Source organism: Cetorhinus maximus, chromosome 9 (genome assembly GCF_964194155.1).
Source record: "Cetorhinus maximus chromosome 9, sCetMax3.hap1.1, whole genome shotgun sequence".
In the NCBI taxonomy this organism is placed as follows: Eukaryota; Metazoa; Chordata; class Chondrichthyes; order Lamniformes; family Cetorhinidae; genus Cetorhinus; species Cetorhinus maximus.
Window position 1 is genome coordinate 15,291,549 of NC_135887.1, and position 18,819 is coordinate 15,310,367.

The following is an 18,819-nucleotide window of genomic DNA, read 5'->3' on the forward strand; positions in this document are numbered from 1 at the left end:
ATAACATTCAAGGCTATGGGCCAAGTGCTGGTAAATGGGATTAGGTAGGTAGGTCAAGTGTTTCTCACATGTCGGTGTAGACTCGATGGGCCGAAGGGCCTCTTCTGCACTGTGATTCTGTGAGTCTCATTCTGTGACCCAACAGTATTAAGTGCCTTTCAGGTACTTAAATGGCCACCGCTGGGCCCTCCCCAGGATTCAGGACCCCAGTGGCAGAAGTCCCACCTGCCGAGAGCTGCTGGTCACTCAAGGGCCGGCAGCTCTCCATTGCTCCTCAGTGGCAATACACCCACCAGAGGCCCAAGATTGCTGAGGGATCCCAGGCCAAAGGTGAGTGAGGGCAGGATGGAGATCACAGAGTGAGCATCACAGGAGGCGGAAGGAGCAGAGGTGTTGGAGGCAAGGACAGGGGACTGGCCTTCAGTGCCCACCTCCTTCCCAATGCCAGGTCTCACTCTCAGGCAATGAGTGCCAGATAACAGCCCCTCCCCACCCCCACCAGGAAATGCTGGGCTGTCTCCAGGAGGCAGTGAAAAGCCGTGCAGCTCCCATTTAATTCCTGAGCCACCACTGAATTGAGGTGGGCTCAGGGATAATGGGTGTTAAGTGACTCATAAATGAGCCTAATTGACATCCTGCTGGCGGTGACCAAGAATCCCTTCCACCCTCTGAATTAATCAGGGTGGGGGGTTAGATTTTCTTGTTGCCAGGATACTGGCATGGGGCCTCTCCCATGATTAAGTGGGCCCGGCCCGCCATGGTACCCACTGCAAGGAGCTGCATTAAATCCAACCTTGATAAGTGCTCCAGACAGACAGAATGCAAATTTGCAAAGGATCCCTTGTGCGCACAGCCATCAGTCACCTAGAAAGGTAAACTCTTTGATGGCCAGACCATTAAAACTATGAACAGTCCGCAGGACACTGATTGTATGAAGCTTTCAAAAGGCCATGCTTTTAAAGAGGTCATCAACCAAACTGTATTTCAGTATCTCAGGGAGATTGTAAAAGGAGAGGGATTTATATCAGAAAAATAGGATTGGAGGAACAAGAGTGGGCCATTTAGCCCCTCAAGCCTGCTACACCATTCAGTGAATTTGTAGATGATCTGTACCTCAATTCCATCCACCATCATTTTGGCTCTGTATGCCTCAATACATTGGCTAGCTAAAAATCTATCGATCACAGAATTAAAATTATTAATTGAACTAGCTTCTCCTATTTCTTTGTGGGAGAGAGTTCCACACTTCTGCCACCCTTTGTATGAAGGAATACCTCCTAACTTCTTCCCTGAAATGGCACGGCTCTGATTTTAAGGGTCTACTCCCTTGTCCGATACTCCCCCCCACCAGCGGAAAATATTTATTTCTATCATTTCTATATTGCCATGATTGCCCTGACTCTTTCAGTGAAACAAAATGGGATGTTGAAAGTCCATTGGCCCATTTTAATTCACCCTAACACAATACTAGCCCTACTGTCTCTCCATCTACCTCTTCTTAAGTGAACCCTATGTGCTGGTCTCATCCACCATATCTGCTAAATCTGTTGCAACTGTTGATCACTCTTTGTGGAGAGAAATACTCCCTTTCACCTCTCTTTTCCTTGACAATTTTGATTCTGTGCCTTTTGTTACCCCGCTGTTTGCACCTGAAGTTCACCGGTTCTGTTGTTGATAGGTTTTAGCAGTTTCTTGAACTATAGGGGAGTCAAGGGTTATGGAGGCAGGCAGGAAGGTGGAGTTGAGGCCACAATCAGATTAGCCATGATCGTATTGAATGCTGGCTCAACGGGCCTTATGGCCTACTCCTCCCCTTATTTCTTAAGTTCTTATAAAAGGTTTGGACAACAATAATTAGTGGGTAGAGCTTAGGAATAAAAAAGGGGCAACCACATTATTGGGTGTTTATTATAGACTCCCAGATAGTCAGCAGGAAATTGAGGAGCAAATATGTGCACAATTTGTGGAGGTGTGAAAAAACAGTAACAATAGGGTAATTATATTAGGTGATTTCAACTTTCCCAACATTAATTGGGATAGACATAGTGTTAAGGGCTTGGATGGGGTGGATTTCTTGAAATGTGTACAGGAGAGCTTTTTAGGTGAATATGTGGAGGGTCCAACAAGGGACGGTGCATTGCTGAACCTAATTCTGGGGAATGAAGCTGGACAGGTGGCTGAGGTGGTGGTGGTCGAGCATTTTAGCGACAGCAACCACAACATGGTATAGTTTAAGTTTGTTATGGACAAAGAAATCGACAAGTTCCAAAAAAATGTTTTGGATTGGGGGAAGAGTGGATTTTAGTAAAATAAGGCAGGATCTGGCCACGGTAGACTGGGAACCCGTGGGAAAATCTACAGAGGAACAGTGGGGAGTGTTCAAAAAGGAAATGGGGAGGGTACAGGCTCAACATTTTCACTCTAGGGTAATAGGAAGGATTAACAAGCCCAGAGAACCATGGATGACCAGAGATATTCAGGTTTCAATGAGAAGGAAAAGAGAGGCTTTTAGCAGGTACAAGGGAAGCAAATCAGCAGAGGCATTAGTGGAGTACAGACAGTGCAGGGTGGCGCTTAAGAAAGCAATTAGGAGAGCAAAGAGGGGATATGAGAAAGCTCTGATTGGTAAAAGTAGGGAAAATCCCAAGATATTCTATAAGTATATCAATGGGAAGAGGATAACCAGGGAAAGAGTAGGGCCCATAAGGGACCAAGGGGGCAATCTATGGGTGGAGCCAGAGGACATCGCTAGAGTGTTGAATAAATACTTCACGTCCGTCTTCACCCAAGAAAATGAGGATGAAGGTATCGAACTCGGGGAGAGAGACTGCAAGGTTCTTAAGCAAATAGATATAGGGAATGACAAGGTATTGGAGGTGTTGGCAGGCTTAAAAGTGGACAGATCTCCAGGTCCGGATGATTTGTGTCCCAGACTGCTGAGTGAGGCAAGGGAGGAGATCCCAGGAGCTCTGAGCCGAATTTTTAACTCCTCTCTGGCCATGGGGGAGGTGCCAGAGGACTGGAGAACAGCTAATGTGGTTCCGCTATTAAAGAAGGGTTGTAGAGATTAACCAGGGAACTACAGGCCAGTTAGTCTCACATCAGTGGTAGGGAAACTATTGGAGAAATTTCTGAAGAAGAGTATCTATCTCCACTTGGAGAGGCAAGGTTTGATCAGGGATAGTCAGCATGGCTTTGTCAGAGGGAGGTCATGCCTAACAAATTTGATTGAATTTTTTGAGGAGGTGACCAGGTGTGTAGATGAGGGTAGTGCAGTTGATGTAGTTTATATGAGTTTCAGCAAAGCCTTTGACAAGGTCCCACATGGGAGACTTATAAAGAAGGCAAAGGCACATGGGATACAGGGTAACTTGATAATTTGGATTCAAAATTGGCTTAGTTGTAGGAGGCAGAGGGTGATGACAGAAAGATGCTTTAGTGACTGGAAGGCAGTGTCCAGTGATGTACCACAGGGATCAGTGCTCGGTTCCCTATTATTTGTCATTTCTATAAACGACATAGATGACTATGTGGGGGGTAGGATTAGTAAGTTTGCGGATGACACAAAGATTGGCCGGATGGTTAACAGTGAGGTTGAGTGTCTTGGCCTACAGGAAGATATAGACTGGATGGTCAAATGGGCAGATAAGTGGCGGATGGAATTTAACCCGGAAAAGCGTGAGGTGATACACTTTGGAAGGAGTAATTTGACAAGGAAGTATTCAGTGAACGGCATGGCACTAGGAAGTTCTGAAGAACAAAGGGTCCTTGGCGTGTGTGTCCATAGATCTCTGAAGGCAGAGGGGCATATTATTGGGGTGATGAAAAAGGCATATGGGACACTTGACTTTATCAATCGAGGCATAGATTACAAAAGTAGGGAGGTCATGTTGGAGTTATATAGAACCTTGGTGAGGCCACAGCTGGAGTACTGTGTGCAGTTCTGGTCACCACATTATAGGAAGGATGTGATTGCACTGGAGGGGGTGCAGAAGAGATTCACCAGCATGTTGCCTGGGATGAAACATTTAAACTTTGAAGAGCAGTTGGATAGACTTGGTTTGTTTTCGTTGGAGCAGAGAAGACTGAGGGGCGACTTGATCGAGGTGTACAAGATTATGAGGGGCATGGACAGGGTGGATAGGGAGCAGCTGTTCCCCTTAGTTGAAGGGTCAGTCACAATGGGGCATAAGTTCAAGGTGAGGGGCAGGAGGTTTAGGGGGGATGTGAGGAAAAACCTTTTTACCCAGAGAGTGGTGACTGTCTGGAATGCGCTGCCTGGGAGGGTGGTGAGGCAGGTTGCCTCGCATCCTTTAAAAAGTACCCGGATGAACACTTGGCACGTCATAACATTCAAGACTATGGGCCAAGTGCTGGTAAATGGGATTAGGTAGGTAGATCAGGTGTTTCTCATGTGTCGGTGCAGACTTGATGGGCCGAAGGGCCTCTGCTGCACTGTGAGACTCTGTGATTCCGTGAAAATGGTCACTGATCATTTTTTAAGGTTATTTATGAATTGTTTTTTTGATTGCTGAGCTGGGAAAGGTTTTGATTTACTAAAATGCTTACTTACTCACTGATTTACTGACATACTCAGCACTGTCTGCGGTCCCATTCTTCTTCCTCATACGCTCCAGGCAAATGGAATGAGCGTCTTGTTCTTGGACTGTTCAGGCATGTGATTGAAATTCATTCATAATTTTAGACTGCAGCAGCTCTCATTGAACAGAAAGCCAATGGGATAAAGATTGCACCTCATTGGGCCTGTTTTAAAGTGTAAAAATAAGCACAAAAAAGCCCAGTTTTGGGGATCAAAGTCCCATGCCCCAAGGTCACCTGAAAATGCTAGAAACAAAACATTTTTCAGGCATCTATGGCAGCTGCCTAAAACAGGTATTAGGCCCCATACATAAGGGGCCAACGTGGCTGTTTTAAGTTCCCTTCACAGAAATTGTGTTCAATTCTCTTTTCCACTTCCCCCACTGTTTTTCTGCCCCAAGCCCCCAACTATTCTTCCCCTCACACGCATGCTGGCCTGAAATTATTTACCAACAACGTCTGTAGAGATGTGTCAGGCTAGCATGTTATCCACATTTTTTAGGTGAGACCAGGGGCCTATATTCAGGCCATCCTTGGCCCCGTTGGTTCAGGCACATGTTACAGCTGCATCACCTACTTGATGCCAGCTAATTTCCATCCAATGTCACAAATTTACTCACAGTTTGCAGATTCAGGGATCCTCCTCTGGTCAGATACTCGCAGCTCAGAAACCTCCAGGAATATACCCAACCAGAGTGGGCAACCTGAGGTCTGAGTCAACATGGCTCAAGAGCAAATGTCCTCTATCACTCCTTTAAACAGTCACGATAGTGCAGTCTCTATTGAAGGTTGTTATCCAAAACACCGTTGGGCAGAGTAGAGCATTCATAGAGTGAGACGCTGCCCTACAGTGGAGGGTGGTAACACAGTTAAGCTTCACACTGTACATTTCGCTCATGTAAACTGAATTTTATGCTGTTGTTCCCATTCCTGGACCATTCCTTAATCACGTTTCTACTTTGGCTCTGCAGGTCGAGACCTCTGGGTGATGGTCATTACTGGGCACAACCCAAAAGAGAATCATGTTGGAAAACCCAATGTCAAGTATGTGGGAAACATGCATGGCAATGAGGTACAAACTTAGCTTCTCAAAGGGAAAAGAAACATTTTGTTTTAAAAGGCCCCTGAGCAATCGGTCTCCATAGCAAAGGTGAATGGAAGGCAGAAATGAGGAGCAAATGATTGAATGTTAATCAGATAATTGTTTTCTGTCATCAATAGATGGGCAAATTTAATGTATGCCATCTTCATGAGACTACCAGATGCCAAATTGTGTAGGGTGCCACAAAATGATCTAGGAAGCACGCCTGGAACTAATTTTATGCCTACTTCTTATGTTTCTGAGCACTGGGTCATCTGTGGCTCAGTTGGTAGCAATCTTGCCTCTGAGTCACAGGGGTCCAGTTCTGCCATTGGGACTTGGGTTCCTCTTACTAAATCCCACCCCTGAGGTGAGACTTGCTCGGCATGGGTCAGAGAACCAGAGCTGTGTCAAAATCCCCTCTCCAATTATACTGAGGACCTACACCAGGAACAAACCCTCACCTATATTTGCAAATAAAAGATGGTGCAATGTTTTTTCTGTGGGACAATTGCCAGCATTAGTCGCTACCACATTAATTCGTAAACATTCTTACAAGGATTGCTTAACAAGTACAATAGCCAAACAGTGCTGACTGTGTGATGTGCTATAAACACAACAAGCTTTTTACGTGATCATTTAGCCAGTTGCAAAACCTTTCTACAATATGTTAAAGCATTTACATCTGCATGCACACCCTGTTAACCTTTTCCATTATAAATTCCTCTGTCCACACATATAATGGAAACTACCCATGTAAATTTATCACCCTAATTATGCCCTCCTGCCATTGGAGACTAGTAGATTTAGGAATGTATAATGAAAGTATAAAAATAAGGACAGAGCAGAGACATGCATATGATGATGTTATTTTCAATTTTGTTTGGTAAAAAGAAGTACTTTGAAATCCATTATCCATCTTAGAATAAACTTGTTCATTTTTGCTGTGGTAACTGTTCATCTAGTTTATGCAGCTGCCAGTGTTTCTGATTACGAGACATGCCAGCCACTATCGCTTTAATACAATCTCTTTCCAGAAATCCCATTATTTTTTAAACAAATTTTAGAGCTGGCAACTTCATATTAGACAGAACTAAAGTTGAAATACTGTAAGAAATCTGAGACTGCTTCACACTGATACCAAAAACGGAAAAAAAAAATCCTCAGTCCTGTCACCTAAGAATGTGAGTACAAAAGTGGAACACGCCCCCTCCCAAAAATGAAATAATTCCTTAATATATTGTTTCTTAGGACCAGGAATATTATTATGCCCATGTAATGCACAATGTATCAATCTGCTATTTTATCACTTCACCAGTAGTGTTTGTGCCTTCAGCTACCTAGGCCCTAAGATCTGGAATTCCCTCCCTAAACCTCTCTGCCTCTCTTTCTCTCTCTCTCCTCCTTTCAGATGCCTCTTAAAACTTACCCCTTTTGGTCACATATTTCCATATGTGTCTTGGTCTGATTTTTTTTCATAACGCCCCTGTGAAGCACTTAGGATGCTTTGCTATGGTGCTGTATAAATGCAAGGTATTGGTGTTGCTAAGGAGCATCCATGACTGTAAAGCCAGAAACTCTAATTGTTAACAAACAGAACCTTAGTTCAATCAGAGTTTCATTGATACTTGGTGTAAGATTTTAACTGTGTTTTGCAACTGCTGCCAAGTGTGGAAACTACTATAGATGTATTGTCTGATTATTCATATACCAATAACGTGTTAAAAATCCTACATCAGGTGCATATTGACTTCCTGTTAACACTTCCCCAATCATATTATTGATAGCACCTCTATTATTATAAAGTCACCTAACCCCTGACTCACCATGAGTTACGCCACAGGAAAACCGCGGTAATATATTAAAAGATGAGGGTAAGCATTTCCTGCAGGTGTGATACTTACTTCCTGCAACAATTTTCTCATCACACTTTCCCCAGTCAAGTAATGGTGAGAAAAACATGGGAAAACATTTAGCATTATCTAGATAATGTTGTTCACAGTAACATCATGTGGTAGAAGGATTACTTTAAATCGCCTTAACATGATTTGTTTATCTGACAGGTGGTAGGCAGAGAACTTCTTGTACATCTGATCAACTACTTTACCACAATGTATGGTTTTGATGAAGACCTAACAACCTTCATTGACAACACTCGAATTCATATCATGCCTACCATGAATCCCGATGGGGCAGCAATTTCAAATCCAACTGATTGCTATGGGACAACAGGGAGGTAGAACTCTCCGTGTTAACGTGTTTTAAGAGTATTATGTTTTTAAGGCTTTATCTGATTAACCATGAGAACATCAGCTGTGTACACCACCCAAACTGGTTTAAAATTTCAGATTAATTAAATTCCCTGTGGACAGATAGATATATTCCAAAACATCTATGAATCAACGCATTGCATCATTTCTTTTTTTCATTTTTCAGACATTGGTGTTTCTTGCAAGTCTGTCATTCAGTATAAAATAAGCATAGTTCTCATGTATTAATACTTTTTGCAGAGCACCACATCTAGTTTCTAAAATCAACTGCTACTTTTCACTCTGTTCAACAACTGTATACAATATATACTTGTGAGCTGAAATCATTCTCTGCAGTCCCAGTAATCGACACATGAACAATTTTTTGCAAAGTCGATCTGCCCACCATCTTAATGGGCTGTTAGGTCATTTAAACCACGAGCAGGATGAGGTTTTTAATTGGCTCGCCCGCGTGAAATCGCGATGCGGAGCCGATCGCGGGTGGCAGTCGGCTTCCCGACTGCCCCCTCCCACCCCCCCACCATTTCCACCGAGCCCGCCCAACGAGGGAAAAGTCCTGGCCTCGGTATTCTTGCAAATCTGTCCTGCTGAATGCAAGATGAAAAGCCTCAACAGCATGTCTCATTTCTCAGCAGTACTCTAGTTCAAGTCTGTTCTCCCTTGTCTATTTTAAAGTAGCATTCCAGATTAAATTCTTACAGGCCATTTACTACTTTATACTGAAGGTCAGCTCCTAGATTCCACCTTTCCGAGCTAATAGCCCAAGTTTCTCCTGTCTTTCCTCATGACAGACCCTTATGACGAGAGATCAGCCTCAGTGGCTCTTCTCTGCCCTTCTCCTATGTCTCCTTTGTTTCTTGGCAACAGAACTTGACCCAGGACTCAAGGTGAAACCTGTTCAGCACATTGTACAAATAATGCCTGTCGAGACTTTTTTCTGACTTCTTTTAGCTATTTTAGCCAAATAAATCAACATTCTTACAAAAGCAAAATGCTGTGTGTGCTGGAAACCTGAAATAAGAATTTAAAAAGAAGAACATGCCGGAAATACTCAGCAGTCAGGCAGCATCTGTGGAAAGAGGAACAGCTTTTCAGGTCAATGACCTTTTGTCAGATACATCCTTTCTTTCAACGAACCATAGGACGGTTACAGCACAGAAGGAGATCATTCAGCCCATTGTGTCCATGCTAGCTCTCTGTAGGAGCAACTCAGTTAGCCCCATTCCCCCTGCCTTTTCCTGTGTCCCGGCAAATCTCTTCTTTTCAAATAATTATCCAATTCCTTTTGAAAGCCATGATTGAATCTGCCAACACCACACTCTCAGGCAGTCCATTCCAGGTCTGAGCCACTCTCTGCGTTTTTCCTCACGTTGCCCCTGATTCGTTTATCATTCACCTTAAATCAGTCTCTTCTGGTTCTCAACCCTCCCATCAATGGGAACAGTTTCCCCCTATCCACATTCTCCAGACACCTCATGATTTTGAAAACCTTTGTCAAATCTCCTCTCTTTCATTTCTTCTTCTAAAGCTGATGCAAGGCAAAATGGAGAGGTAATGGGGAAAGGAACAAAAAATCAGGCCTAGAGGAACTGTAAGCCGGGAGAGCAGAGTCATTACCAACAGCTGCTGTCTGAAACAAATCAACAGAGTATTGGCTTTCTTGATTGCTGCTCTTCATTGGTTACACGTGTTGGGGAAGAACTCTCCGAGTTATGGCCCATTTTGCAGAGCAGAATGGATTCTTTAAGGCCTCAACCTCAAATTTGCCTCCTCAAAAAACTGCACTCCCATACCCTTCCAATAAGCTATTAGTCCCCTTTAAAATCCAGTAGCAGTTCTTACTTCTCCATACAAATATGGTCAAGGGAAGTGTCCAGCCCCTCTGACCCATTTCCCTCCATTCTTTCCATTGGAGGGGTGGTGGCATAGTGGTATTGTCACTAGACCAGAGACCTAGGGCAATGCTTTGGGGACCCAGGTTCAAATCCCATCATGGCAGATGGTGGAATTTGAATTCAATAAAAATCTGGAAATCTAAAAGCTCTGTTGTAAAAATCCATCTAGTTCACTACTGCCTTTTAGGGAAGAAAATCTGTATATGACCCCAGCAATGGGTTAACTCTTAAAAATAGCCTCTGAACAAGGCATGGGTAATATATCCTAGCCAGCGGTGCCCACACCCCATGAATGAATGTATAAAAAAATTTCCTGTCCCAAATAATTAATCCTGCTATAAATGTTTAATGTGTTCAAGCCAAATGGAATTGTGCAGCTTCTGAAATGGTAAACAGGCAGCTCACCACCACCTTCTCAAGGGCAACTAGGGACGGGTAATAAATGCTGGCCCAACCAGCGAAGCCCACATCAAATGAATGAATAATATATTTTTTTAAAAGTCATGCAAAATGCTTGTTTGGTAAATTCACTCTGCTCTTTTTGTAACCCGACAGATACAATTCCAGACAGATTGACCTCAATCGGAACTTTCAAAATGTTTTTTCTAAACAACAACCAAAATATGAAAAGGAAACTCTTCTAATGATGAGCTGGATAACTAGTGAGAACTTTGTCATTTCGGCAAACCTTCATGGAGGTGCTCTTGTAGCGAACTACGGCTATGATAATATACCAGATGGTAATAATTGCCCTATTGTTCATAACATTGTTGTTAAATTGTTAAATCTATTTATATACAGAATATGGTCATAGAGGAAATGGTTCAAATGACTAAGTGTTCCTCAGTTGGAATGATGTGCTGTAATAGTCAAACTCCAACTCATTTACCAACAATGTATTGAGGGTTTTCCCAATTCTTGCTTAGGCACAAGGTATGAGGCATCCTTCTCATAGACGAGGCTTGTATTCTCTTAATGTTGAAAGATTGAGGGTGTGATCCCATTGAGGTATTTAAGATGATTAAAGGAGCTGATAGAGTAGACAGAGAGAAATGATTTCCTCTGGAGAAGGACTCCAGTACAAGGGAGCATAACCTTAAGATTAGAGCCAGGCCATTCTGGGGTGATGTCAGGAGGCTCACCTTCACACAAAGGACAGTGAAAACCTGCAATTCTCTTCCCAAAAAAGCTGTTGAGGCTAGGCATCAATTGAAAAAGTCAAAACTGAGATTCATAGGTTTTTTATTAGACAAGTGTATTAAGTGTACTGAACCTTTGCAGGGGGAGGGAAGGGCTGAATGCAGTTAAGATATAGATCAGTCATGATCTAATTGAATGCTGGAATAGGCCTGAAGGCCTGAGGGACCTACGCCTTTTCATATGTTAAAGATAATTAAAATTAACTAATAACAGGCCTTTTGCTATTCCAGTTATAAAGCAAAGTAGAGAGATGAATCTGTGGAAAGGGGCAGAGACCTTTGCTCAATATTGCTACTATGGCCAGGATTTCCCGGTCGGTGAGCAGGGTGGGTGGGACCCGGGTGGGGCCTGCTCACCGATCCGGAAAATGACACGGGATGACGTCGGGTGGAACTCCCGATGTCACCCCACCCCATTTAAATTTTCAGGTCGGCAGAGGCTCAGCCAAATTCAGCAGTGCGCCCGCTGACCTGTCAATGGCCTATTGAGGTTAGTTAATGTTGGTGGGCAGGCCGGGAGCCCTGGTGGGCATTGGAAAAAGCATGAAACCTCATCCATGGGTGGGATGAAGTTTCATGTAGGTTTTTAAAAATGTAATAAAAGTGTATTTAAAAGTGATGGACATGTCCCAACTCATGTGACAGTGTCACATGAGGGGACATGTCATGGAAATGTTTTTTTTCTGTTTTTAAGATTTTTTTATTGTGGAGCCGATCTCCCTGAGGCAGCACTTAGCCTCAGGGAGATGAGTGTGCTCTGTCACACGCATGTGCGAAAAGGCTCACTCTCGGCTAGGGAATCCCCCCCCTGCCTGCACAGGAAATGCATAGCGCTTCCTGGTGGACGTCACGCTGGCCGAGCCTTAATTGGCCTGCCCACATAAAATGGCGGCGCACCCCCAATCGGGGGCACCAATCGGAGGCGCGCTTCTACATGCCCGCTCCTGAACATCCCCCCCACAACAGGGGGAAAATTCTGCCCTGTGTGATGGGTTCTGAGCTTGTACATTGTGCAGGAGTCAAATTAGAAAATTGAGAGACCTGGCAGGCACACTCCTATGCTGGTCTCTCTAGCTCAGAAACCAGGGGCTGAATTTTTTGTCCCCTAGGTGGGCGCATGCCAGACCCGAATGGGAGTGAAAGAGTGCACGATGATGATATTTCACTTGGTGGGCGCATGTGGGTGCCGGAGCAGCACCCGCCATTAATTAACAGGCCATTTAAGGCCATTAACAATCCAATTGTTTGTGATTTTTCGTTGCCTCTGCAATTTTCTGCTCGTCACATAGGCACAACCGGCAGCCGACATTTTATCAAGCCTCATCCAAGGTGGGATAAAAAGAGTCAGTAGCATTGCCAGTGTGAATAGTAAGGAGTTTTGGAGATGGTTTGCAGCTGGTTGCTTATTGGTACTTGGCAGCTTCATCTCTGTTCGGGGCTTCATTCTTAGCATTCCCAGGCCTCCTTTCAGGACTCATTGCTGTCTGCCAGGCCCCTGGAGGATTCAGACCATGTGGACCCTTCCAGCTATCAGACAGCCTTCCCTTACCCTGGTAATGGGGATTATAGTCTCTGCTGGAGGCACCTCCTCTGAGGAGGAAGAGAGGGGCAGAAGGGAGAGGAGGCCAGGTGTCCCTATGCAGCTTCCAGGGGAGCGACCTGTGGGAGGAGAGGTGCAGGCACAAGGGGCACAGGGCCAGCAGATAGTCCAAGACGGAAGGGGCTGCTGTTGACACCACTATCTTGCTGCCACGGTTTACAGGCAGTGATGCAGCTGCCTCAATGTGTCTGAGGTGCAATGCCGAAGGAGGCTCTGCCTCTAAAGGGAGGCCGTGACCTCCATTTGCCAGAGATTGGGCCTGAGATAAGCTCTGACTGTGTGGGTGGACTTCCCATGCCAGTGGCTCTGAAGGTCACAGTGGCCCTCAACTTCTATGCCTCTGGCTCTTTCCAGGGCTCAGTGGGGGATCTGAGTGGAGTCTCCCAATCAGCTGTCCACAGTTGCATCAAACTGGTGACAGAAGCTCCGTTCAGGCAGGTACTGACCTTTATTCTTTATCCCAACTCATCTGACAGTGTCACATGAGGGGACATGTCAGGGAAATTTTTTTGTCATTTGTATGACAAATTTAAATTCCAAGTCAATCTCCCTGAGGCAGCACTTAGCTTCAGGGAGATCTGTGCACTCTTTCATGCACATGCGCGAAAGAGTGCACTCCGGGCTGAGGGAATTCTCTCCCGCCCGCACAGGGAGCACATAGCCCTAATTGGCCCACGTAAAATGGCAGCGTGCCCCCAATTGGGGGCACCGATTGGAGGTGCGCCCACTCCTGCGCTTCCCCCACCCCCCCACCCCCACCCTGACGGGGGTAAAATCTTTCCCTTGGTGATTCATTAAATGCAAGATTTAATGGGCCTTACAGGGTTGAAAAGAAATTGAGTGAAGTAAATTATTTAATAAATACTCCAGATAGAAGGAAGAAGCAGAGGGTGTTTCATATAAATATGCTTAAAAGGTACTTTGACAGGGAGGAGGACCAAAAAGAGGGATCAGTGATGGTGGATGATGAGAAAGAGGTAGAAGTGCAGGACTCTGAAATTGATTTTCCTCTAATCAAACTGGATAATGAGGGGATGCTTGAAAATTTCAATGAAATATTGAGTTACCTTCCAAGCAAGTGCCAAAGTGATTTGGAAAAGCTATTGCAGTCACACAAACTTATTTGTGGAAATAAGTTGGGAAAGACACATTTAGCTATAAATGATGTATGTATAGAAATATCATCTTCAATAAGGCAACATCCTTCTAGATTAAATCCAGCAAAGTTATCACAAGTACAAAAAGAAATTGATTTCATGCTTCAAAATGATATCATTGAGTATAGTTGCAGGAAATGGAGTTCACCTATTGTGCTGGTACCAAAACCAGATGGAACACAAAGACTGTGTGGGGACTATCGAAAGGTGATGTGGTGACAAAAGCAGATTCCTATCCTATACTAAGGTTGGAAGATTGCATTGAGAAAGTGGGACAATCAAAATTTATCACAAAGATTGACTTGCTAAAAGGATATTGGCAGATACTGTTGTCAGACAGAGCAAAGGAGATATCAGCTTTTGTAATGCCAAGTGGACTATATCAGTTGAAAGTCATGCCATTTGGTATGAAGAATGCATCTGCAACATTTCAAAGACTGACAAAGTAATTACAGGTCTAAGCAATTGTGCGGTTTATATTGATTATCTAATCATTTTCAGTCAGACATGGGAGGAGCATTTACAGCATCTGGGAGAATTATTTACTCGACTACAAGAAGCTAATTTGGTGATGAACTTGGCTAAAGTGAATTTGCAAAAGCGCAAGTTACATATCTAGGCCATAACCATTGGACATGGTAAGGTGGCTCGGAGAGATACGTAAGTCAAGGCTATCATGGATTTTCCAATGCCTACAATGAGAAGTTTTGACATTTCGGGGCATGAGTGGGTTTTACCAGAAATTTGTACCAATTTTTAGCCAAGTGGTTGCTCCACTGACTGAACTATTAAAAAAGAACAAGAGGTTTCAATGGACACTGGAGTGTCAGAAGTCATTTGATAGTTTGAAAACTGTTTTAACTACGACACCAGTGTTGGCAGTACCCAATTATACCAAGCAACTTAAGTTGGCCGTTGACACAAGCAATATAGACATTGGGGCTGTACTGTTACAAGAAGATGACACTGAAATTGAAAAACCGATAGGGTATTTTTCACAGAAGCTGAATGTACAACAGAGAAGATATTCAATGATCGAAGAAGAGACCTTGGGTTTGGTGTTAGCATTGCAGCATTTTGAAATTTTTGTTGCAAACAATTCATGAAAAACAATTGTTTATACAGACCATAATCCTTTAAAGTTTTTGGACAAATTTTGAGGCAAGAGTACAGGACTTTTCAGATGGAGTCTATTAGTACAACCATTTAATCTACAGAAGAGAAAACCTGTTCGCAGATGCATTATCAAGAGTTTGAAGCTTAAAGGAAAATTGGACATTTTTAAAAACCTGGCTATTGAACTGCAGTGATTTCTGTTGATACTAAAGACTTGTGTGTATATTTATTGTTATGATAATGCATGCGTTTGGTAATGTAATAGTGTGATAAGTATAGGAGTTAGTGTGAGATGGGCTATTAAAATGAAGCCGTCTATTAAAATTATGACGGTTCATTTTCTGATAGCGGGGGGTGCCATGAAGCCATTAATGTATATTATTGGAATTTTTTTTTCTTTTAAAATAGAGGTTTAGTCTGTGGGTGTGTCTTAATTGGATTAAAGCCAGCTAGTCTGGGTACTTTGATATGTACTAGTTTTGAGATGTAAGAGAGGTAGAGTGTATTTGCATTGTTTTGAATAGAGCATTCAAGAAGGGAGGTGAAATCTGGCACCTAGCTAGCAGAGACCAAGCAATGTTTATATTACTAATAAAATTGGTACTATGAAAGGGGTTTTAGTGTTAGAAGAGGTGGAGTTCAAAGGGACTGGTGATACAATGAGAATTTACATTCAATGAGCTGTGTTGGATATAACAGACAGCAGTTGTGTGTGTACAGGGCAGAGGCAATGTTAGATCAAAGTAGACACTGTCACATGAGTTGGGACATGTCCATAACTTTTATGGAAACCTTTAATAAAAATTTAAATACCCTCATGAAATCTCATCCCACCCGTGGGTGAAGTTTCATGCTTTTTCCCAAGCCCGCCAGGATTCCCAGGTCCATTAATGACTTTAATTAGTTTTTCAATGGCCTCAATAGGCCGTTGACAGGTTGGTGGGCGCGCACCTGACTCGGTTGCGCCCCCGCTGATCTGAAAATGGAAATGACGCGGGGTGTCGTCGGGAGTTCCACCCGGAATCATCCCGCATCATTTTACGTGTCAGCAAGCGGGCCCCACCCCCGCTCGCCGACTGGAAGATCCTGCCCCTAGTACTGGTAACAAAACTAGTACTTTCTCTGCAGAAACAGAACTAAAGCTTTCTTCTCTGCTTTCATTTTCATCACTTGCTGTGACGTTTTTAAATGTTCCCTAGCCAACTCACATGCTCAGTTCAATCTTTGCCTGAAATTTGATACGTAATCCAGGAGAACAGTTTCTTAATTTTGACACACCAATTTCTCATGAATTTCAGTGGTCCCCTTACCTCATGACCATAAACTAGTTCAAATGGGCTAAAAACAGTCAATGCATTAGGAGCATCTCTAATAGTAAATAACAAAAATGGAATTCCTGTATCCCAATCCTGTGCATAACCCTGACAGTAAACTCTTATCATAGTTTTTAAAGTTTGATGCCATCTTTCCAAAGCTCCTTGTGACTCCAGGTGATAAGCTGTTGACTTGAACTGTTTTATCCCCAAACTGTTCATTACTTCCTTAAACAGTTGTAACAAGAAATTTGACCCCTGATCCGATTGTATTTTATTAGGTAAACCATATCTTGTAAAAAAATTTATTTAACTCCTCCACAATCTTCTCAGTTGTAAATATTTCTTAAAGGTATCATTTCAGGAAACCTGGTAGACACATCCATTATTGTCAGTAAATGCCGATTTCCACTTTTAGTCTTAGGGAGGGGTCCTACACAGTCAATCATGGCCCTGGTTAAAGGTTCTTCAAATGCTGGTTTTGGGATTAAATCTGTCTTAATCACTGCTTGTGGTTCTCTTGTTATTTGACATGTATGACAGGTCTACAGAATTTGACTACGCCCCTATGCAATCCTGGCCAAAAAAGAAAAAGAATACCTCTGTCTCTTTTCCCGTGTTTTCCTAATTCCTAACTGTCCCCCCATTGGAATTTCATGTGCAATCATCAGAATCTCATTTCTATACCCTAATGGGATAACAATCTGATGCACCTCCCTCCAGCTTTCATGTGCTGAGACATGACCTGACCTCCACTTTCTCATCAAAATACCTTCCCAAAGATAATAACACACTGGAATACATTTTGCTTCTGTTTCTGAATAAGCTTTCTGATATAACTGTTTTAATTGCAAATCATTTTTCTGCAACTCCACTAACCTCTTTGAGTTAAACACTTCAGCTGAACTATCCTGTATTCCTTCCTCCTGAACAATGTTATCAAACACAGTGCCAGCTAATTGGATTTTGACACCATCTTCTGGCCTTTGAACTGCCTGTTTATCTCATTTGTCTTGTTCTTCCCTATGAACCTTTGATCTCATTACAACACAATCAGGAAACAATCCAGGATGCTCCTTCTGTAACACCTCTGTTGAAAACACTTCTGCGTGCTGCTCAACTACCATAGGCATCATCCACATTTGTGAGCTAGCTATATCATTACCCAGAATAAAGTGGACCCCTGCAATGGGCATTTTTTCCACCACTCCAACTGTAACTTCGCCTGGCCTCCATTTGTTCTTTAAACTTATCTTCCACAATGGAATAGATTTAGCATTCCATGAATGCCAATTATTATTACATGCTAGTTCAATACTCCCTTTGAACAACAAATATCACTATCCCACAACATTAATGTTTGACTAGCCCCTGTGTCTCTTAAAATTTTAACATCTTTACCTATTCCACCCCGTACACATGGAAACATTTTCCCTTCACACACAAAATCTTTGAACATTTCTACAAGCTACTCCTCAGAATTCTCTTGAGTAAACTGTGAACACATTCCCACTTCTTTACCTGTCACTGATTCTCCCTGTTTCACCTGTACACAAAACATTGGTTCCTCCTGTGTCTGAACCTCAGAACTCACGGTACTTTTACTTGCAGAACTTTTCTGTTCCCCAACAATTCCAACAGATTTTTCCTGCAATCTCCAACACACAGGCTGCATGTGCCCCACTTTATTACAATGAAAACACCTCCATTTTCAAATGTCACTTCTACCTTCAGCACCTTCTTTTTATTCAGAGAAAAAACTTCCTGAGAACTTCCAGCTCTTCCCTCACTACCTACCTTCCTTTCACCTTCCCATTTTTTATCCTTTTCCAATTTGAAAGGGTGACAAGAAAAAAAGGTTTAGCTCTTATGAGCTAACTCATAATCATCAGCTATCTCTGCTGCTTGTCTTACAGAATCAACCCTCTGTTCCTCCACATGAGCTCTCACTACCAAAGGGATTGAATCTTTAAATTATCCCAAAAGAATTACTTCCCTAAGAGATGCATAGGTTGTCTCTATTTTTAATGCCCATATCCACTGGTCAAAATTACTTAGTTTTACTCTTTCAAACTCAGTATAAGTTTGCCCAGGCTGTTTCTCATATTCCTAAACTTCTGCCTGTATGCTTCAGGAACCAACTAATATGCACTCAAAATAGACTTTTTTACCACATCATAATTCGCCAACATTTCTTCTGATAGCAAAGCATATACCTCACGCGCCCTATCTCGCAACTAATAATAACGTCCAGTTTTCCTGTGGCCATTTCATCTGTTTAGCTAGCTTCTCAAATGAAATTAAGAATGCTTCAATATCTTTTTCCTCAAACTTTGGAAGAGCTTGTACAAATTTAAACATCTCCCCACTGGGTTCTACTCCAGAGATAAATCCTTCCTCACCTACTGGCGTCTCTTTAACTGCCAACATTTTCAGTTGGAATTCTCTATCTCTCTTTTTCTCTTTCCTCCTCCTCTATCTTCACAATTTCTAATTCCCATTTAAAAGCCATTTCTCTGTCCTTTGCTTCTAATACAAGATTTTTCAGTTCCTTTGCTTGTTCAAATTCAAGCATTTTCATATGTAACT

The 18,819-nt window shown here is 42.9% G+C and overlaps 1 protein-coding gene across 1 annotated transcript in view; it reads left to right on the top strand.

Annotated features, from left to right (window-relative positions):
- Positions 1–18,819, top strand: part of LOC144684401 (carboxypeptidase M-like) — a 105,361-nt gene that overhangs the window by 52,702 nt on the left and 33,840 nt on the right. Inside the window, exons 6-8 of the mRNA XM_078548131.1 lie at positions 5,571–5,671; positions 7,744–7,916; positions 10,401–10,585. Coding sequence (XP_078404257.1) covers positions 5,571–5,671; positions 7,744–7,916; positions 10,401–10,585 — 459 coding nt within the window. The remainder of the gene's footprint in view (positions 1–5,570; positions 5,672–7,743; positions 7,917–10,400; positions 10,586–18,819) is intronic.